At 38.2% G+C, this 23,473-nt stretch overlaps 2 protein-coding genes across 2 annotated transcripts in view; one reads left to right on the top strand and one right to left on the bottom strand.

Annotated features, from left to right (window-relative positions):
- Positions 1-722: 722 nt before the first annotated feature.
- LOC117993274 (dual specificity protein phosphatase CDC14C-like) overlaps positions 723-23,473 on the top strand; it is a 28,986-nt gene continuing 6,235 nt past the window's right edge. The window contains exons 1-2 of the mRNA XM_034981030.2: positions 723-1,363; positions 10,823-11,008. Of these exons, the coding sequence (XP_034836921.1) occupies positions 10,963-11,008 (46 nt within the window). The 5' untranslated portion in view covers positions 723-1,363; positions 10,823-10,962. The remainder of the gene's footprint in view (positions 1,364-10,822; positions 11,009-23,473) is intronic.
- On the bottom strand, positions 3,734-9,181 carry LOC138403954 (uncharacterized). Its single transcript, XM_069506326.1, has 2 exons — positions 8,656-9,181; positions 3,734-4,848 (listed from the first exon to the last, which is right to left on the bottom strand). Exons 1-2 carry the CDS (start codon positions 9,179-9,181, stop codon positions 4,031-4,033), a joined length of 1,344 nt encoding a protein of 447 aa, XP_069362427.1. The 3' UTR covers positions 3,734-4,030.

Genomic DNA, 23,473 nt, shown 5'->3' with positions numbered 1-23,473 from the left:
GTGTCCTCCTTTGTTCTTGTTTGAATGTGGCTTGTCTAAGCACAGATCACTGAGACTGTATAGGTACTAGGGTTCTAAGCACTCTAATGACTCTAAGCGACTCGAAGCCTTTGTTCCAAGCTTTGTTCTCAACAGCGCCCCCCTGTCAATGTCATTCGAGTGCCAAGAGAGTGCATTGATAGGGGGGGCGTAGTTATAGAATAAAGGCTGCCAGCAAATAAAATCTCCTTAATTTTAGGGAATATATTGAAAATGTCAATGTCGGAAATCAAGTAAGTTTTACCTAATTTTAGCTGAATGAGAAATTGGAAACCCGTCCCTGTTTCAAAATCGAGAAAGAATAATAAAATCATTTATATGGATGGCCATGGATTTGTAACTTGTCATGTTTACCAACTCAAATACTATATTTATCTAGTGCTAAATATAGCTATAAGATGCAGGTCCTCATTTATGCTGTATATATTATGAGGATATTAATTATTATCGTAATGTTATGTACATATGGGAATGGCTATAATATTTAACAAAAACAGTGAATTTTAGATTTATGCTTAGCAACACCGCGTTTAAGGGACAGCGTGACACTTCACAAGATGGCGGTGTTAGTTCCGATTTTGGCCACGCGCCAAAAGAGCCTTGTCGCACATAGTTGGAACTTGGACCCAACCCAACCCAAGGGTGTTCTGTGGTTGGACTGCGAGACAACAGACCAGCGCGAGACCGCGAGTTTCCTTGGAGTAATTCTTGTTCTATGGCGAGTTTATTCGGATCGGTGATACGGATTGAATTGGAATAAAATACGTCACATCACATGCTAAACGGAGATAATTTTAAATTGTATTGAGGCTGAACGAAAATTCGTGACCTTGTTACTACAATTACTATTGTGATGTTACACCCGGCACTTGTTTACATGTTACGTTGAGTTTTATTTCATTAGTTTTTATATCGGTATGGTGTGGTTTTGTTTCAAGAAATTGGGAAACAAAGCGTCCGAATTCGGTTAGAGTGCATCGAAGGTTTTGCGGACCGAGTTTAGAGCTGATATGACCTTATATTTATGTAAGGAATCTACCCACGCCGTATTAAATACTCCTACACAAAGCTGATGATCAGAACTGCGCCACGGCACTTTAGAGCATGAGAGTAAAAGTTGATAAATAACGTTTATATGTTATTAGTTCTTGTTGTGTTAGTCATTGTTTCTCAAGTTACAATCAGTTAAGTGTTTCAAATAGTTGTGAAGTTAGTTTGGTGCTAAATGAGTGAGTTTTTGTGTTACATCTGTTGTGATTTGTCAACAATCAAGGCTAACACTAAACGCCGGTAGCACCTGGCCTGACCAGTGTTAGAACAAGTGGTATGTAATTAATCTATGCCTTTTGTAGACACAGTACAATTTAAGTTAAATAATAAAATTGAAATTTGAATCAGGCATACTTTCTTTTCATGTACCTATTTATTTGGCTTTAAGTCTATTATTTAACAACCCAATGCGTTGTATTTTTATAATAGTATTCTTATTTGAAAGATTAAAATTATAATTCTTTATATGTAATTAAAAGAAAACCTTTTGAGTACCAGTACTTAATCTTGTTTAAAACTTAATCTTGTATACTAGCAAGTAAACTGTATCATGCATGCCTGCATGCCTGAGAGTTCTCCATAATGTTCTCAAAGGTGTGTGAACTCTACCAATCCGCACATGGCCAAAACCCTTCTCACTATGTGAGGAGACCCGTACTCTGTAGTGAGCCACGGCGATGGGTTGATCAAGATGATGATGATGAAAATGTATCCAAGATAGAACCTTTTTTCCCTAAGGCTGGCTGTATTGTTATCAGGAATTCCTGTCAGAAAACATTTGGATGTGTGGGGGAAGGTACTTGTACAATTTGTACTGCATTGCAAGCTGCAGTTTATCAAAATACTAGCTGATGCCCACGACTTCGTCCACGTGCATTTCGGTTTTTTAAAATCCCGTGGCAACTTTTTGATTTTCCGGGATAAAAAGTATGTCACTCTCCAGGTCTTTATCTATACCCATGCAAAAAATCACGTCAATCCGTTGCACCGTTGCGACGTGATCGAAGGACAAACCAATAAACCAACAAACAAACACACTTTCGCATTTATAATATGGGTAGTGATTGCCATATAAAAAGATTATAGGCGTCTTGTGTTCACAGGGTGAGTTGGATAGAAAGTTTTGTTATTGACAATTTCTGCTAATAAAAGTGGCGGGGGTTAAATTTTATTTATCAGTCTTAAATATAGGTAGGTAGTGTCTTGATTCAGTTACGTTGATCTCAGTTTTTTTTAAATAAATAATTGTTTATTGTAGCCATAATTTTACAAAATATTTTTACAATGAAAACCGGTTCAAAGTGGGATAAAAATAGTCTCAAAAATGACGTGTTTAAAAACAGGACTTAAATATATAAAGGGATTGACTGACTCACTGATCTATCAACGCACAGCTCAAACTAATGGACGAATCGGGCTGAAATTTGGCATGCAGATAGCTATTATGACGTAGGCATCTGCTAAGAAATAACTTTTGTAAATCCAACCCCTAAGGGGGTGAAATAGGGGTTTGAAATTTGTGTAGTCCATGCGGACGAAGTCGCGAGCATAAGCTAGTGACTAATATTCCCCATTCCTCTCCAACTAAGCGTCAAGCTTGTCCTAGGAGTAGTTACGGCAGTAGTGCAACGGCGGGGTTTGAACCGTCGACCTTTCGGTTTCCAGTCCACTCCTTTACCCGTTGAGCCATTGAGGCTATATATAATGGATCTTAGTTGATTTGATTGGTTATATAACGAGCTGCTGAACAGGTATCAAGCACTACTTTCTAACTGGTTCCTCAAATAGGAATCACATTACTTGCACCTGTTTGCCAATGTTTATTTATGTGTATTTAAAAACTAGATGATGCCTGCGATTTCGTCTTGTGTTTTTTTAAAATCCAGTAAGGATCTCTTTCATCTTCCAATAAGATCTCTTTCGTCTTGTGTTTTTTTAAAATCCAGTAAGATCAAAAGTAGCTATGTCAATTTCCCGGATGCAAACTACCTTTAAATACCAAATATCATATAATTCGGTACAAAGGATGGGTCTTTAAGTATCCCAAGGGAACTCTTTGATGTTCATCCAGGGGATGTAAGCTCTGTTCTAAATTTCATCAAAATCGGTTAAATTGTTGGGCTGTGAAGAGCTAGCAGACAGACAGACAGACACACTTTCACATTTATAATATTAGTATGGATGTATGTGACTTTGTTTGTCATGTTACATTCATTCAGTTGCAATTGAACTTTGTACAGTTGTTTTTGGTACCTGCTAGGTTTTTAAGATAGTACCATCAACATACAATAGGTGCATGAGTTGACCAAACAAAAGGCACAGAAATACATGTCAAACATTAGTTGTATTGGATAAAAGTAATAGATTTAAGTAATTTCCAAATTCCATAGCTTATTTAATCGTTTTTAAGGTTCCATACCTCAAAAGGAAAAACGGAACCCTTATAGGATCACTTTGTTGTCTGTCTGTCTGTCTTTCGGTCTGTCAAGAAACCTACAGGCTACTTCCCGTTGACCTAGAATCATGAAATTTGGCATGTAGGTAGGTCTTATAGCTGACATTTAGGGAAAAATCTGAAAACCGCGAATTTGTGGTTACATCACAAGAAAAAAATTAAAATGTGTTCATGAACAAATATTGTTTGTACCTTGGGCTGTTGGTTAGGCGCTGGTAAGTTTCGAACCTTCGTTCTTCTTGGCTGTCGCAATTGGGTTTGTGGAATCTTGAGTTTTCCTTTATTAACTTGTGTATTGAAATCGATGTAATGTAAAAGTCCGTTAACGTTACGTGTTGAAATTCATCTCAAGCTTGTTAGTCCGTTTCCTGCCTAATGTCAGGCTGTCACATTATATGTCGTATCACTGTCACTGTCAATGTCTTTTGAGTAGACCACAGACCCAGTGCCTTGTCTATGATCTGTTTGTTTACATAGTTGTTGTGTTCACAACATGCTCCCCCCCGGGCTGATGTCGTCCGTAGGGAGAGGGCAGATGTTGTTGTAGGCCCGTGTAATTGTGCCCTTTTTGGTGAGTAGTACGGCAACTCTTCCAACTGAGTCTCCACCGTAGAAGATTTTTGTAACTCGACCCATAAGCCACAGAAGAGGTGGTTGAGTGCGGTCTCTTACTAAGACGAGAGACCCAACTTTGAGTTGACCATTTGACTGTCTCCATTTTGTTTTCGTCTGCAGCAACGAGACATACTCCAAGGAGTACCTCTGCCAAAAATGTTGGCGAAGTTGTTCCACCCGCTGATATCTCTGGAGTCGATTGATGTTCCTTTCCAGCAAATTTGGATGAGCTGCTGATAGAAGAGGTGGTCCGACGAGGAAGTGTGCTGGAGATAGGTAAGAGAGGTCGGAAGGATCGGATGATAGGGGGGTAAGAGGACGAGAATTTAAGATTGCCTCTATTTGCGCCAGGCAAGTGGCCATTTCCTCATAGTTGAAGTGGGTTAAGGAAAGTACTCTGCGTAAGTGGTGTTTCACGGATTTGACAGCCGCCTCCCAAATTCCGCCGAAGTTAGGGCTATACGCCGGGATACGCTTGAAGTTTATACCTTGGTCGATGAGTTGACATTGCACGAACTCTAAGCTATTTTTAAGAAACTGAGCGAGCTCATTGCACGCTCCAATGAAGGTAGTCCCGTTATCGGAAAATATGGTGGCAGGTTTTCCTCGCCTCGATGTGAAACGATTCAGAGCAGCCAGGAACGCCTCCTTTGTAAGATCCGTTACGAGTTCAAGATGTACTGCCTTTACTGCGAAACATACGAATACGCAAATGTAAGATTTTGTAAGTCTACCCCCCCTGCCCTTTCGGTCGAGTATAAGCACCGGCCCGGCATAGTCGACACCTGTGTTAATGAAAGGATGTTCCAGTTGCGTTCGCTCTTTGGGTAAATCTCCCATGATGGGCTGAACTGAAGACGCCTTGAATCTAAAACAACGAACACAAGAGTGTACAGTTTTTCTGGCTAGATTCCTTCCATTAATAGGCCAGTAGTTCTGTCTAACCGTGCATAAAAGAAGCTGAGGGCCGGCATGCATAAGAATTTTATGTTGTAAAACAAATAAAATTTTCGTGAGATGATGTTTGGAGCAAAGAAGAATGGGATGTTTGACGTCGTAAGTATAATAAGAATTTTTTAAACGACCACCTACTCTTATGAGATTGTCAGAATCTAAAAATGGTGAAAGTGATTTAAGTTTACTGTGTGATGACAAAGATTGATCATTCTTTAACAATAAATATTCTTCAGGGAACATTTCCTTTTGAGCATGATGTAAAATGAGTTTACGAGATGTTTCAAGTTCGTTGAGGGTAAGATGATTCGTTTTGGGTTTGTGTTTACAATTGTGTATGAATTTATTCACGTAAGCTAAGATTCGAATTATTTTGTTGAAGTTACTATGCTTATGTATGAGTTGAAGAACTCTGTTTTCACTAACGTCTTCTGTATTTTGTGGTGTGACTGCGCACAATACAGTGTCTGAGTTTTTGTGTATCTCCGGAAATTTGATGTCCACTTCATGCAAAAACTCTGGCCCTGACCACCACAGGGCGGCTGTGCTGATGGAATCAGCCTTCACCCCACGAGAAACAAGATCCGCGGGGTTAGACTTGGAAGGCACGTAGTTCCACTTCTGGCCGCTAGTGCTTTCTTGTATCTCACCAACTCTATTTCTGACGAACTGAATTGTTTGCGAAGATGAACTTGATAACCATGACAATACGATTGTTGAATCAGACCAGAAATAGTGTTGATGGACATTGATTGTAAGAGCACTAACTGTCTTTTTCCAGAGTCTTGTGGCAAGCAACGCTGCGGATAGTTCTAAACGCGGTATTGTAGTTTTGGGCTTAATGGGCGCGACCTTATTTTTAGAAGTTAACAGTCTAACATTCACTGACCCATTATCATCTACCGTTCTTACATAAATACAACCGCCATAAGCGCGCTCGGATGCATCTGAAAATACGTGAATTTCAATAAGAGATGGGTTGCTGCATGACACCCATCTAGGAATTGTGATTGAATTTAAAATATGAAAGGTGTTTGCAATATCTAAGAAGTCCTTTTTTATGTCGGCAGGTGCTTCAGTATCCCAGTCACATTTGCAAATCCATAACGCTTGTATAACAAGTTTAGCTAATAGTACGCATGGACCAACAAGACCTAAAGGATCGAAGATTTGACTGATAATAGAAATGATATTGCGCTTTGTTAGCTTTTTCTTTGTGTCTATGTCAATGATGAAATTTAAATTGTCTGAAACTGAATTCCAATGAAGACCTAATGTTTTTGAAGGTGAGCTGTCACTCAACTTCAAATCAAGGGATTTTTCTGAGTTATCCTTTATGTCAGTGATAGCGTGTAAGACCTCAAGACTGTTAGACTGCCATTTGCGTAAGTTCATTTTTGCAGAGGCTAAAGTGTCTCTTACACCTTTGCAAAGAGTAATGACCGATTCTGTATAGTCACCTCCGGACAAAAAGTCATCCACATAAAAATCATGTTGGATGGCACGTTGAGTTGCAAGGTCCTCGGTTTCATCCGCAAGAGACACTAAACATTTTGTAGCCAGATAAGGGGCTGAGGCTGTGCCATATGTCACTGTATTAAGAGTGTAAGTTTGTAGGGCCTCGTGCCGATGAAACCGAAAGACTATTTGTTGAAGTGACCTTTGACTTGGTTCTATGTAAATAGTACGGTACATTTTTTCAACGTCAGCAGAAACCACTATTTTGTGTTGCCTAAAGCGTATTAAGATTGAAAATATGTCGTCCTGTACGGTGGGACCTACCATCTGTATAGAATTAAATGATTTTTGGTTTAAAGTGGCAGCCGAGGCATCAAAGACCACTCGTAACCTCGTGGTTGTAGAATCACGAAGTACCCCATGATGAGGAAAATAGACGTTGGGTAAGTTAGATGTATGTTGATGTATGCTTTGGTTAAGAGTCATATGACCTAAATCGATGTATTCTTGAATGAATTGTGTGTATAAGTGTTTCAGGTTTGCATCCCTATCCAGCCGCCGCTCTAAAGAAAGAAAGCGAACCTTAGCAAGATTATAAGAATCTCCAAGCACCTCTGGCGATTCTTTAAGGGGAATTGTTACTATGAATCGACCATCTTTGTCGCGCCGAGTGGTGTCTTCAAAGATCTTCTCACATGCCTTTTCCTCTAGAGACATGCTATGCTGAGGTAATACAGAATCTAGTTGCCAGAAACGTGTAAGTGAAGATTCATCATTTTGTCCAATAAAGTGACAAAAATTGTTTGAAGTCTCTGATTGAGATGTCTTATTATGGCTAAGACAGCCTGATAAGAGCCATCCTAACTTTGAATCGCGAAGCTTTGGCTGATGTTTCCCTAAGTCGATTATGTTTGTACCTAGGACACTCCAAAAGACCTCAGCTCCTACTAAAATATCAATTTCTGATGGTTCATTGAAAGACGGGTCGGCTAACTGAATGTTTTTAGGTATAGGAATATGCATTGTATCTATGTAAGCAGAGGGTAAGTATTTTGTTATTTCTGCAATTATATAACAGCTTATGGCTTCTGTATAGCCACCATAATAAGATTCAATTACTAATTTACAAGACTCTGATATTAAAGAAGTTTGATTGTTGATACCATTAACTGTAGAGCTGACAGGCTTCTTTACTATCCCGAGCCTATCACTGAGCTGCTTTGTAACAAAATTGGCAGTACTTCCATTATCAAGCAACAGCCGTGCTGTGTGTAGCTCATTTCTGGCATCCCGAACTCGCACCACAGCTGTGGATAATAATACATTTGGCTGATAAGATATTGAGGTTATGTCTGTGGACAGCGCTATCGCTGAGCTTGTAGGCTCCTTAGAGCTGTCATGCAGTAGCGTGTTGTGTTTCAGGTTACAGTATTTACAGTGAGTTAATCTACAGGTCTTCGATGTGTGTCCTGGCCTTAAGCAATTTTTACACAAACTCAGTTCAGTGACCTTTTTTGTACGAGACTCAACATCCAATTTTCTGAATGTTTCACAGCTGAATATGAAATGAAGTTGAGAGCAAAAGGGGCACTTGTATGGTTTTTGATGATCAGTGTAAGAAGTTTGTGTTTTGTTTTTATTTATGTCTGAAAATGTTGCAATGTTTGACTTATGTTTGTATTTATTGTTATCCTGTAGTGTTTCTAGTAAATCAGCTCTCTTAGTAATGAATTTTGTAAATTGTTGTAAGTTGGGTGTGCCTCCGAGGCCATTTCGATATTCTTCCCACTCACGACTGGTAGTGGAATCTAATTTCTTAGTCATAATGAAAATAATTAATATGTCCCAGTGGTCAGTGGGCATTCCTAGTGTCGTAAGAGCTCGCAAGTTCTTATTAGTTACATCGACCATGTTCCGCAATAAGTGACTTGATTCCTTTTGTATATGTTCTAAATCAAATAACGTTTGAAGGTGGTGATTAACCAAAAGACGCTCGTTGTCATACCTCTCAGTAAGCAATTGCCACCCTAACTTATAGTTATTTGCACTAAATTCTAATGATTGAATTGTCAAAGCAGCAGTACCTTTAAGCGCTGCCCGGAGATAATGAAACTTGTTTATGTCGCTTATGGAATTGTTGTTATGAATTAGAGAAAGATAGGTGTCTCTAAATTCGAGCCAGTGCTGATAATCTCCATCAAAGTGAGGTAGGTTTATCTTAGGTAACCTTACAAAATCATGTCTGCGTTCCTCATTGCTTTGTATGCTATCATCACTTAAAATGGATGACCGACGCCCATGTGTGTTTGGTTGTGGGCTGAGCAGCACTTGGGCCTCTGACAAAAGCCTAAAATATGTGCCATCGAACGCTTCGCGATCCTGATAGGCTGTTTCTGGGGGCTCCGTAAGCGTTTCGATTTCTGTTTGTAATGTGTCGAAATCACTATAAAGTTGCTCAATTTTCCGAAACCGATACTCTAACTCTTTAAATTGCACTTCACTCAATGATTCACTGGTTTGTAGAAGTGTTAGAAACGATGAAAATTGAGTTAATTTTGCTTTTATTGATCCCCGCTTTTTGACGAGATCTTTGATTTTTGCCTCGCTCATTTTGCTGTAGCAAGGCTAAATAACGTTATTATGAACTAATTACTAACTGTTTTTTATAAAAACTACGCAATTGATGTGATAAATAGTCTAAAATTGATCCGACAAAATAAGTTAACCTCACATTATTCTTTGTTGAAACTCGAAACTTACACAATAAGGGGGAAAACAGAGGATTCGTTTGCGGTCGGATTTGAAGCAATCCGTTTTGTAATTTGGTAATTATGGTTTTCTATGAATGTTAGGATGCAATAATGGTTTTTAGTTAACTATGAGGAAATATTCCACGTACGTAACGGAAATGAGGCAATATTAATATGAAGATTGTAGAAATTAGGAATTGTTAGGAAATAAGATAAAGGAACGGACTCACTCCAGAAGTTGGCTTGGACGACCGTTATGCTTCTGGGTCCACTCTGCTGCGAATTTTCTGCCGATTTCTTGGAAGATCGAAGAGTTTCTTCTTTGTTCGAAGGACCACTTGTTTGTACCTTGGGCTGTTGGTTAGGCGCTGGTAAGTTTCGAACCTTCGTTCTTCTTGGCTGTCGCAATTGGGTTTGTGGAATCTTGAGTTTTCCTTTATTAACTTGTGTATTGAAATCGATGTAATGTAAAAGTCCGTTAACGTTACGTGTTGAAATTCATCTCAAGCTTGTTAGTCCGTTTCCTGCCTAATGTCAGGCTGTCACATTATATGTCGTATCACTGTCACTGTCAATGTCTTTTGAGTAGACCACAGACCCAGTGCCTTGTCTATGATCTGTTTGTTTACATAGTTGTTGTGTTCACAACAAATATTGCTATTTTCAACTTTTAGAGTAAAATTACCATACCAAGTGGGGTATCATATGAAAGGGCTTTACTTGTACATTCAAAAACAGATTTTTATTTAGTTTTAGGCATAATAGTTTTTGATTTATCGTGCAAAATGTCGATAAAATACGATTGTAGTACGGAAACCTCAATGCGCGAGTCTGACTCGCACTTGGCCGATTTTTTTTTAAATATTGTATTGTTGTTGCTTGGCTGCAATCAGACGGTGGCAAGTAATGATGCAGCCTAGGATGGAGCGCGCTTGCCTAGAAGATGCCTATTCACTCTTGACTTGAAGGTACCCATATTTTAATTGGAGGGGAAAACTGATGCTGGAAGGGTGTTCCAAATCTTAGCGGTGCGAATTAGATAATAATATATCAGTAGTCTATAACCTCTTATTGGTTCCTTACATGACAATATCTTGGCGGATATTAAGTATGAACCCTACTAGACAAGACCTGCTGCTTTCCAAATAGTCTTTAGTAGAAAGTCAAACCTGAACCCTTCCATACTTACAAAGCCAGAGAGGACCTTTTGTTCTTTCTTGTTTATAGGCAGGTATCCACACTCAAGCTTTTCCGTCTTGCCCCTCACTGTTGGAGTTTTCACTCCAGTCATCCAAAATCGCTCCAGAAACCAAGTAAACCAACCAGGGCTTCCCGGAGCGCTAGGCTGAGGATCTGAGGTAGCGCTGTGAAGCGTTTGTGTGTTGGTTGCAATACCCAGGCACTCAAGCAGCACCATGAGTAGGTGTTTCATCTACCACCATGAAGGCAGAAACCCTACTGCACTAACGTAGAGAAAATCATGTCTTTTATTCCTTTACAGGTGTACTCATATCGAAAATCCAAAATGGATTCCACCAAGCAGCCATCAACATAAAAGCCAAAAGCCACATTGGGAGTGGGGGGGTTTAGAAATCAGTCAAGATAAAGAAATCAGCCATCCTGTTGTGCTACAAAGCGAGGATGGACGAAAATGACGTCATCATATCCTCCACAGAAATTATTAAAGGTAAGGATTCCTAGCACTTAGGCTGAGATCCATAGAACGCACTTTGACTTTGCTCAGACTTAAGATACTGTTAAAAGGAGACAGCGCTATATTGTTGCGTTATTGTTCTCGTTTTAACTGAAACTCAAGTCTGAGCAAAGTCAAAGTGTGCTCTATAGATCTTAGCCTAACAGTACGCGGCAGAAAATAATGTACATCGACCTTTAGAAGGAGATAGCGGATTTTTAGAGCAATTGTCTCTGTCGTTGAAATCGACAAAACGATGAGTGACAGAGACAACGCTCTACAAAGCCGAAATGTCATTCTAAAGGCCGATGTACGTTATTTTCTGCCGCATACTGTAACTAATTTGTCATTAGATAGATAGATAGGTAGATAGATAGAAATACTTTATTGCACACAAAAAATGTGTGGCTGTGGGACAAGAAGTTTTAACTAAGACTTCAAACTTGTACTTAAATTCAACATAGTTTCATTCATAGACCAAATTATTATCTATGGTTTCATTGTTCGGATTATTTTTAGTACAAAAAAAAAGCTTTTCTTAGACAGTTTTTTATTTAAATTTATTTTTAAAACTATCGAATATCTATATGACCCTAAATATCTAATGACTTACACACTAATAAATTACGATTGTAGTTCATGTAGCGTTACTACACACACTCGTAACAGTACGTATGACATCAATGTCCACAGTGCACGTTACATCATTGCATCCTTAGGGTTTGTACAGAAGAAATCTTCGAGTTTTCTTTAACTAAGGGATGTTCTTAGGCAGCTAGTAAGTCATATTTGCAATTACTTACCAATTTAGTTGACTTTACTAGTACTGGCCAAAATGAACAGCTGGTGAAAAGCGTATTAATTATCATCATCAACCGATCACTCACTCACTCCTTGGTTAATTCTCTACTTGTTTGTGAAAGTCTCGTCAAAATAGGTTTAGCCGTTCCGAAAATTAGCCCGTTCGAACAGGTAGACAGACTGACAGACAAAAATTTTAAAAACGTGTGATTCAGTTATGGTAAAATTCAAAGTTCAAATAACCATAATATGAGTTTGTTGTTTAAGTTGATATGAGGTAGTTATTTCGAAATTACAGACAGACACTTCAATTCTATTTATTAGTATAGATTATAAAGAGGTAAACTTTGTTTGAAGGAAGCAATCTCCGGAACTACTGAACCGATTTTGAAAATTCTTTCACCAATAGGATGCTACATTCTTCTTGAGTGACATAGCAACGGTGCGAAGCCGAGGCGGGTCTCTAGTCCTAATCCTAATAATACCTATTATAAAATGTGAAAGTGTGGATGTTTGGATGTTTGTTACTCAATCACGCAAAAACGGCTGAACGGATTTGGATGAAATTTGGAATGGAGATAGATTATACCCTGGATTAACACACAGGCTACTTTTTATCCCTTGAAATCAAAGAGTTCCCGCGGGATTTTGGAAAACGTAAATCCACGCGGACGAAGCCGCGGGCATCAGCTAGTAAATAATAAACACTATTGTGATGATTTTCTGCCTATGTGAACACAGCCTTGTAAACTCCAGTAGAACTCTTTGATGTGGATGACCTTCACAGATTCACACTATACCTACCTACCTTAACTAAACTCATTACTCCTAGTTGGTCCGCTGTTGAATCGCTCACATTGCTTGTCCATTTCAAATGATTAATGACTTTGAGCATTAACATAAGTAATTGACTGTAGTTAAATTGCAGGTACTTTTTGACTTTTTATCAGCCATGAGGCTCTAAGCCGATGGCAGGCCTTAGCCGAGAAAATACCGGCTATGGCTAGGAAACAATATCTCCGATGGGTCTTTTAGCCAATAGGAGAAGACCCACATGCCTTGTACTACTTTAGTTGACGTTTTAGGTTTAGATATTCGTTCGTCTGCACAAATCGATAACTCTGAAAGTTATTGATTTGTGCAGACTTATATTAAGGAATCGAGTGGTGTCTTTAAAAGATCAGTCAGTCAGTCAGTATTCAAAGAACACTTTCGTCTACCCATATTATAAATGCAAAGTGTGTTTGTTTGTTGGTAAATTGGTTTGTCCTTAGTTAAAGACCTGGAGAGACACATAATATACTACTTTTTATCCCGGAAAATCAAAGAGTTCCCACGGGATTTTAAAAACCTAAATCCATGCGGATGAAGTCGCGGGCATCAGCTATTAAATAATATAGAGTTACTAGCTGACGCCCGCGACTCCGTCCGCGTGGAATCAGGTTTTTTAAAAATCCCGTGAGAACTCTTTGATTTTCCGGGATAAAAAGTAGCCTATGTCACTCTCCAGGCCTTTATCTATACCCATGCAAAAAATCATGTCAATCCGTTGCACCGTTGCGACGTGATTGAAGGACAAACCAACAAACAAACACTTTAGCATATTTTATAATAAGGGTACTGATTATATTCGTAGAGGATAATGAAAAGAAAGTCTACAAGCAGGCCACAATCAATTTCTTGCGTTTTGGCGCTGCAAAAAATATTGCTCCGGAAATAGAGATGGCTTAATGAGATTTTTGTGAGTAGAAAGTCTGCCTCGCAAAGAAGTAATTTATCGGACTTGGCGAAACTGTTTTATTATACGAGTATTGTAAATCTAATTTTGTGATATAGGCTTTGTGGCCTAAGAGCCAGCGCGTACCAGACCTTCCTTATTTAATAAAAGCTGAAAGTTTATCTGCGTATTGTCCCCAACACTGGGAGGGACGTTTGTTTGGATGTTTGTTTAGATCATAGTGGCTTTGGGAGATAACAGGTAATAAAGGTGTAAAAATCTTACGTCAAAGGATAAAGTCTAATAAAGGTAACGCGCACAATTTTTTTTTACCCATCCCAAAATCGCCCAACACGCCTAAAGTAGTTTTTACTTCTGTCGGCAACCCCACTACCTGCTATTTTTTTTATGTTGATGTTGGTATAACTTTGGTTTTTCTACTAATTTCCTTATTATGGATTGTGTCCATGAGAGAGACAACAGCCTTAAGAGAGAAAGGGATTATTGTTTTAATATGTTTGCGGACAAATAATTTGTTTCTATTCGATAATATTTTTGGTTACGTCAGTATTTAAAGTGAAATAGGTAATATGCGTGTTCAAAAAGTACTTTAGGAGAAGCTATGTCGCACCTATACAGGCGTGCCTTACTCCCTGAGGTACTACTCAGTTGAAACTTTTGCCATTTAGTTAAGGGGATGGCAAGTTTTCAGTTTCATCAAAAATCCAATGTAATATTATAAATGCGAAAGTGTGTCTGTCTGTCTGCTAGCTTTTCACGGCCCAAGCGTTCAACCGATTTTGATGAAATTTGGTAAAGAGTTAGCTTATATCTCGGGGAAGGACATAGGCTACTTTTTATCCCGGAAAATTAAAGAGTTCCTTCGGGATTTTAAAAAACCTAAATCCACGCGAACGAAGTCGCGGGCATCATCTAGTAAATTAATAAGTCTTTTTTCGTTACCATAAAATGTACCCACTAAACATTCTAGCTACCTAGTGGTAACATGGCATAAATCAGACAGTTTTAATTGTTTTAATATTTACTCTAATAGTTACTCAAGTATTTTGAAGTAATAAGCATTTTCTTCTTCAAGAGAAAGTTTTGTTTAACATTTTTTAGTAGGTTATTTGAATAGAATAAAAAAATACTACATTAAAATCTATTTACCTTATGTCAGAAGGAGTGCAAATAACTCTTCTATGTGCTTGGCTTCGTCGATCTTACTAAATATCCAAATTTAAGGTAAAATTGAAAAAAAAGAAACTTTTTTATTCGAATAAACTTTTACAAGTACTTTCGAATAGTCGGATGCATCTACCACTGGTCCGGAATGCCTTTCCTACCGAGAAGAACCATTGACATCAGTTTTGGCTGTTTCGCTATAAAACTAAAACATTTTAATTTGATATATTATCTTCGATTAAGCTAAAACTAAAATGAAAAAAGTTTCTAAAATAGGAAAATTCAACTAACTATGAGAAAACTGGTTTCTGCGAAAGCCCCACCTCTTTAATATATTATTTTGGGAGACACGACTAACCGCCCCTTAACTACTGATACCCTCCCTCTGATACAAAATATTTCACCCCAAGTCCATGAGAAAGTTTTAAATAATTGTTCAATCGAAAATTTCTCTTTCAAACCCCATAAGTTTTCAAAACAAAATAATGGTGATTCTTCTTTATTAAATAATACCTACTAGCAGTTGATCGCGACTTCGTCTGCAAAATTTTTCTTGTTTCTCATGAGATTAGAAATTTTCCCGCTTCAAAAGTCCTCATTTACCTACTCACCCAGTCTCGCCTTACGGTACGGAACCCGGAATAGCTCTATGACCAAACTTCATACACCTTTTTTAAGTAGGTACCTACAATTTTCATATGATTATATGCCTCCAACCCTCATTTCATCCCCATAGGAGTGGATTTTTGAAAGATCATTTCTTTATATATCATCATTTCTTATTTTCTTTTCTTTAAAATCTATCCATACAAACTTTCATCCTCTATTTTACCACCTTTAAGAGGGATTTCCATAAAACTTAAATAGGTATGTTCTTATCATTTAAAGCTAGTAACCTAAATCTAAAACTTACGTCCTAAAGAGAACCTATGTTTCAAATTTCATACATAATAGCAAGTATGGAACATCATCAACTTTACCAATATCTACATCACAAGAATTGGCAGAGTCCCGTACCTTGGGCCTTGTTTAAAATCAACGCCGACTGTGAGTCTAACTCGAATCAAGATGGTTTTCAAAAGATACAAGCTCCGCTAATCTGAATCATAGTGTCACTAGTGTGTAGGCGGATTTATAGGCCAATAGAATAGATAAGGTACCTATTAGATAAAATCTATTGTGTAGGTTTTATGTAACTCCTTTTCTGTTGTTTAGCCGTAAATCCGAATTAGCAAGCTTAAATTACCAAAATGGGTTGATTCGGGTTATCTACTTATCTGATTCTGATTCAATGCAGATCGACCGATTGATTAGGAACATTATTTCTCAGAAAACTTTTCAAGAGAGGCAGTATGCCTTCATCAACCCATCGCCACATCATCAAAGGTAGGACACGGGTGTGTCCTACCTTTGATGATGATGATGATGGCGCCTCCAAATTCCATTCTTCATCTGAGGGTTCAGTATTATATTCGACGTTGTCGTCAATGTTTTAGCGGACGTTTTTCGTTGGATGTAGGAATTTAGGTAAGTCTCTTGTACGGTTTTACACACTAGGTTGGGCCGCTTCTTAGGATATTAAGCACAAGCTTTACGGAAAACATGTCTAAACCTAGTCCCACGCATTCTAGCTACTTACCTATCACGTCTCAAATAACATAAATTTACTAAAAACTTACAATCCTACGCCAAAACGCTACCTACAAAATGCCATTCTTTGGATATCCATTTATATGTATAGGGGTTACCACGAGGCCGATGAATAGCCTTAAGTTGAATATGTTATAATTGGGTGGCCTTACTAAATTATTTAGCGCAGCCATTGAAAATATGCTTTTTCTACACGCCTGCCCCAAATCCGAATCCATACCTTTTATACAGTACACGGCAGAAAATAATGTACATCGGCCTTTAGAATGACATTTCGGCTATGTAGAGCGTTGTCTCTGTCACTCATACCTATATGACGTTTTGTCGTCAACATCGATTGTCGACATCATCATCATCATCATCATCATCGACAACGTCAATGTCGACATCATTATCATCAACCGATAGACGTCCACGCTGGACTTAGGTCTCTTGTAGCGACTTGTAGCCACGGTCTTGCGCCGCCTGAATCCAGCGGCTCCCTGCGACTCGTCTGACGTCGTCCGTCCATTAGTGGGAGGTCTTCCAACGCCGCGTCTTACGATGCGAGGTCGCCATTCCGAACCTTGGGACCCCAACGTCTATCGGTTTACAATGAACCAAAAGCTTAATTTTGCTATAATCCGCTGAAACCGTATCCGTCGAATCTGTATGATGCAACATGCAGCATGCGAATTACACCGGCCGCCCTCCCACTGCTAACCATGCAGGAAAAAGCAGCTACCAGGCAAGCAATACGCACCCGCACCACCACCACGCAGCACCAGACAAATCCCAAAACACACTCGACGCACGTTTCTACGGCTATCGGTTTTACGAACTATGTGCCCTGCCAATGGCCACTTCAGCTTCGCAACCCGTTGAGCTATGTCGGTTACTCTAGTTCTCCTACGGATCTCCTCATTTCTGATTTGATCACGTATAGAGAAACTCCAAGCATAGCTCTCTCTATCGCCCGCTGAGTGACTCTTTCTTATGAAGCCCATAGTTAGCGACCATGTCTCAGATCCATATGTCACGATAGTTTAAATGCTAAAACTTTATCTTCTTTACATCTCTAAAGGCCAGTTGACTGAATTCTCTTATTTATTTATAATAGCTACCATGTGGAAGCATTATCTAATTTAGAGCCTCAATAGCTCAACCGGTATAGGAGTGGACTGAAAACCGAAAGGTCGACGGTTCAAACCCCGCCCGTTGCACTATTGTCGTACCTACTCCTAGCACAAGCCTGCCGCTTAATTGGAGAAGAAAGGGGAATATTAGTCATTTCACATGGCTAATATTCTTTATAAAAAAAAAAAAAAAATTTAATACCATGTTGAAACTACCTACGCGATTAAATGTCAAGAAGGCTAGACTTCCGTCCGTCCAAGGGCTATCGCGTTAAACTTTGGCCTTAGCCAGTGTACTGAAATAGCTGTAATTTCCTATTCTACGAGTAGCATAACACATGCAGCAATATACGGCCTACGCTACGGTGTAAGTGTCGTGACCTTGGTTACGTAATCTATGCAAAGACGTGTGGTCCAAGGACGAGCGACTGAAAAAAATTCATTAACATAAACCTGCTATAAAAAAGAATTTTGACGATTGTTATGCATATCCATATCAGTGTCTTTCGTTCTTTTTTTATTTCATCATCATCATCATCAAGCGATAGACGTCTACTGCTGGACATAGGACTCTTGTAGGAACTTCTACAAGCCACGGTCTTACGCCGCCTGAATCTAATGGCTCCCTGCGTATCGTTTGATCTTGTCCGTTCACCTGGTTGGCAGTCTTCCAACGGTGCGCCTTCCAGTGCGAGGTCGCCATTCCAGCGCCTTGAGATCCCAACTTCTATCGGTTTCCAGCTTCGCAACCAGTTGAGTTATATCGGTTACTTTAGTTCTCCTACGGATCTCCTCATTTCTGATTAAGGGTTCACTCCCTGGGCAGGCACCTGAAACTTTTCAGAACTTGCATTCTAACTTTTAAGCAATTAAATATCATTTTAGCGTTTAAATTATTATTATTTAGAATTAAATATCACTTGCTTTAATATGGGGCAAAATCGTGAGGAAACCTGCATGCCTGAAAAATCTCCATAATGTTCACAAAGGTGTGTGAACTCTACCAAATGTACTTGACCAGCGTGGTGGACTATGGTCGAAACCCTTCTCACTCTGTGAGGAGACCCGTTCTTAGTAGTGGGCCGGCGATGAGTTGATGATGATGAATGCCCACCATACGTCTATGTATATGCCTACATCTCGAAAGCTATACATTTCCTGAGGAGAAGTAGGTATAGGCCAGATGTAACATCTTAGTAGTAGAGTACGCAAAAGATATCATAATCTGCGGTTGCAAAGCACTTGCAAAGTTAGTAAAATAAGTTGGTGCTGTAACGGTTTACCATTGGATGTAAAAAAAACCGGCCAAGTGCGAGTCAGGGTCGCACACTGAGGGTTCCGTACTAGTCGTATTTTTTCGAAATTTTGCACGATAATTCAAAAACTATGATGCATAAAAATAATAAAAATTAAAATAAACCTTTCATATTATGATACCCCACTTGATATAGTTATCTTACTTCGAATATTGACAATACTAATTATTAGTTCATGACCACAATTTAATTTTTTTTATGTGAGCTAACCCTAAATTCACAGTTTTCAGATTTTTCCCCTAAAGCCAGCTATAAGACCCACCTACCTGCCAAATTTCATGATTCTAGGTCAACGGGAAGTACCCTGCAGGTTTCTTGACAGACAGACAGACAACAAAGCGATCCTATAAGGGTTCCGTTTTTCCTTTTGAGGTACAGAACCCTTAAAAACTAATTTTACTCTTGATAAGGGCCATGATTTGACAAAATTGCTAATTAGACATGGTTTAACAAACTATTTATGAAGCGTGGTTGAATAAACTGCGCTCGAGAGTGATGAATAAAACATTATATTACTTACTTAGTGCCGCTGTGCTTATGTAAATTTTAAAGGTAATGCATGTACCTAATGTAAACAGTTTATTGTTATTGAACTTTAAAGCGGAAAGTTTGAACTCAAGAGACCTATGTCCAGCAGTGGACGTCTATCGGTTGATGATGATGATGATGATGATGAGCTTTAAAGCTGATGAAAATGTAGTTAAAGAAATAAAGGTAAAATCTAGTAGGTATGTTTTCAATTTTATCAAAGCTTGTCTTGTTATCGACTATGATCATAAAAATAATACCTATTAAGTAATTTATCATTTGATATTTTTAAGGATACTACATAAATATGCCAGGCCCATCGTTACACTATGATTAAATCTAAATCTTTAACTATTTGAGAGAATTACTAACTTTAATAAATATTTTTTTTAGTTAAGGCGAGTCACCGAGGCGGGCAGCGCGGCTTTGAAGTAAACCGCTTGGCAACGTTCAAATTCTGTGTTTCAAACGTTAAATTTGAATTTAATAAATTATAGAAGTCCTGTTGAAAACCAAAATTTAGCAGGTTCTCTGTAGTACTTAAAGACAAATATTTCCATATAAAAATTATTTGCCAAGTCAGAAATTTTAGTATTAAATTATTCGTTTTAGACTTTTATTTCGGCTTATTTCAAGATTTTATTTGATCGAGTTAAGTACTTCCTATTGTGTATCAAAGTAGCACATTCTTTAGACAATGTCTTTAGGTATATTGTATATTTTTAGCAAGGCCATTATTTAATAGTAAATACCTAAAACATTTGATCTAGCAAACCAGTTTTTTCCGCTTAGCCTCGGTGACTCGCCTTAACTGCAATCAAATCTGTTACGCACGACTTGTCCGGCTGGTCATGCTAGGCTAAACCAACGTGTTTAGCATGACCTGACCAGTGATCATGGCAAGTCATAGAAGATTTGACGAAAAATTCTTCTCGAATTGAATACCCCTCTTTTTGAAGTTGTGTATTATAAACCCTTCTCATTTTGAGAGGAGATCCGTGCTCTGTAGTGAGCCGGCGATGGGTTGATCATCACTACCCATATTATAAATGGGAAAGTGTGTTTGTTTGTTGGTTTGTCCTTGGTGAATGATTTTTTTGCATGGGATATATGTAGAGACCTGGGGAGTGACATAGACTTGTTATCCCGGTAAATCAAAGAGTTCCCACGGGATTTTTTAAAACGTAAATCTACGCGGACGAAGTCGCGGGCATTAGCTAGTGATGATATAAAGCTCATAACTTGGGGCATACAAATAAAAATCCGATGCAGGTAAAAGCACAACAGAATTGTGCAATGTAATTATGGCCAGCCATTAAACGTGATCAGCCGTCAAGGGGTTGAGGCGAGCCAGTGTTTTCTTTGCAGCTTTTTAATTACCTATTGCCTATTAGTAGAAGAAAATATGTAATATGGCGCGCCGTTTTATTGGCCTACTTTACAAAGTTTTTCTTTAGCGCATAAGGCGCCATCTTCAAGGTTGAAGGGATTTTTGGACCTACCTACCTGCCAAATTTCATGATTCTGATGATTTGATGATTCTACAGGGTTCTTCCCGTTGACCAACGGGAAGTACCCTGTTGGTTTCTTGACAGACAGACAGACAGACAGACAGATTGACAGACAGACAAACAGACAGACAGGCAGGCAGACAGACAAATCGACAAATTCAAAAAATAATGGTACTAAATAAATTGAATGTCAGTTCGTATAGGAATGCTTGGAATTAAAATTGAAATAGATTAGGTTTTGATAGCATAGCTCGAAAATATTTTACGGAAAGAAATTACCATTCAAACGATAACTTAGATATGTATCTAATAATCGTATTATGAAAATATTTCCAACTTAACTATACAAATACCCAATCAAGAAGGATTAATGGATAAAAGTTCCTATCTTAAGAATGACGAAAATAATTTCTACGATAAAAATCTTGTAAAAGGATTTGTATTAATCCTCACTTCTTATTCAGTCATAATGACGAAAATAAATGAAGGAATTACATTGTCCTTACCTTACTCCTGAGTCAGGGCTGTAAATAAAATTAAAAAACCGGCCAAGTGCGAGTCAGGCTCGCGCAATGAGGGTTCCGTACTACAGTCGTATTTTTCGACATTTTGCAGGATAATTCAAAAACTGTTATACATAAAAATTAATAAAAAACTGTTTTAGAATGTACAGGTGAAGAACTTTCATATGATACCCCATTTGATATAGTTATCTTACTTAGAAAATTGAAAATACTAATTCTTAGTTCATGACCACAATTTAATTTTTTTTGTGTGATCTAACCCTAAATTCACGGTTTTCAGATTTTTCCCCAAATGTCAGCTATAAGATCTACCTACCTTCCAAATTTCATGATTCTTGGTCAACGGGAAGTACCCTGTAGGTTTCACAGACAGACGGACAGACAGACAGACAACCAACAATGTGATCCTATAAGGGTTCCGTTTTTCCTTTTGAGGTACGGAACCCTAAAAATTGTCTAATTTTTAACGTGACTACTACTACTCGTTTGTCGCTACTATACGGGTATAGAATAGACATGTGATCGCATGAAACTGTTGTACGTAAGCTTAGTACTAGCAGTGGCGTGCAGGTCATAAAGGCATAAATGGACTGCTTACCCCAGTTGTATATTTTTCATTATGACCTGCCAGTAAACAGGTTTCCTACCTAACTAATGCCTACCCTGGCTTCAAATCCTGTGCACGCCACTGAGTACTAGTATATACAGCTCGACAACGTTGATAGATTTTCAGATCGAAACATTCAGCACTATACCTACTCTATCCACGGAAAGAACTTAGTATATTTTATTTATTTTATTTTTATTTTTATTTAACAGGAAAACTTACAGCTAATATGATGATATAGTGCTCTCTCTGTTACGTAATCCCATACAAATGACAGAGCCAAAAATCTCAGTGGGTGTTAAACATTTAGAGTCACCAACCAATCACAAACGAAACGATGCTTTCGAATGTTTTTGAAAAAATGTTTGTGATTGGTTGCATGCAAATAGCTATTAATGACGTCCGCTAAGAAAGGATTTTCGCAAACACGAGCTAGTCAGTCTATACCTACAATTTATTTTGTTACTTGGTGGCACTATAGGGACTAAACACGTAGACCGATTTTAATCGTTCTTACACCAACAGACTTGACTTAATCTTAAAAGGGCTACTATAACGAAGCCGGGGAAATATGGATAGTATCGATGTTATAGAACATAATAATCACTCTTATATGGTGTTTGTATCCATAAAATGGCCTAAACCACATAATACACACGTAGGCATAATATTAAGCGTCATATTGGCCATTCCCATAAAAAGCTATTAGTCATACGCGGTGTTCGCCTATTAAATTCCCTGGTGACTGTCGATGTCGGTGGGATTTCTACGGCCCCCCTAGACATAGATCAATAAGTTACCCTTTCTCACATACCCTGCTTGTTTTCCAGCTATTTTCAATTCAAAATAATTCCATTTTCACCACAAAGCTTAGGCTTACTTGGTACTAACTGAACTGCTCCGGCTTTGGTTGGAATTTTTGAACATTCTTAATTGGGATGATGCCTAGTCAAAAATAAATTCTTTCTTAGAAATTATTAAATAGAGGGTCTACCAAAATTTGTAAAATCCATGTCCACTATTAGTTTAAAGTTTGCTAACCAAACTAACCAAACCAAAGATACGTTAAATTACGCCAAATGTTTATGACGTCACATCTATGTATTTCATACAAGCTTTCGTACTAAGCGAGCGTTTTACAGTAACAGTCATCATCCCTGTTGGAGTATACAGAACTATGTTGGGGGTTTTTTGTTTTATTCGGAAATCCTCCGATTTGTGTTAGAGTTCTTTTTTGGTAATTGTATTTTATTTGTCTCTTTTATTATTTATTTACAGTTTGTTTTTTAGGGTTTAGAGCAAATCTACATACAAAGTTTAAAGTTACCAGACCATGTTCCAGTGGTTAAAGCATTAAGGTTGCGTGTTGCTAAGTCAGTTTATTCTTTTAATGTTTGGTCATCGATATAAATGACAAGACATGCCCAAGCGAACAAAATAGATATAATACGTAAACCAATCAATCAGTCTGTTTGCGATTTGTTCTTGAAAATTACGCCATCCTT

This window comes from Maniola hyperantus, chromosome 23 (assembly GCF_902806685.2).
Source record: "Maniola hyperantus chromosome 23, iAphHyp1.2, whole genome shotgun sequence".
Lineage (NCBI taxonomy): Eukaryota > Metazoa > Arthropoda > Insecta > Lepidoptera > Nymphalidae > Maniola > Maniola hyperantus.
This window is presented reverse-complemented; position numbering and strand designations above follow the sequence as displayed.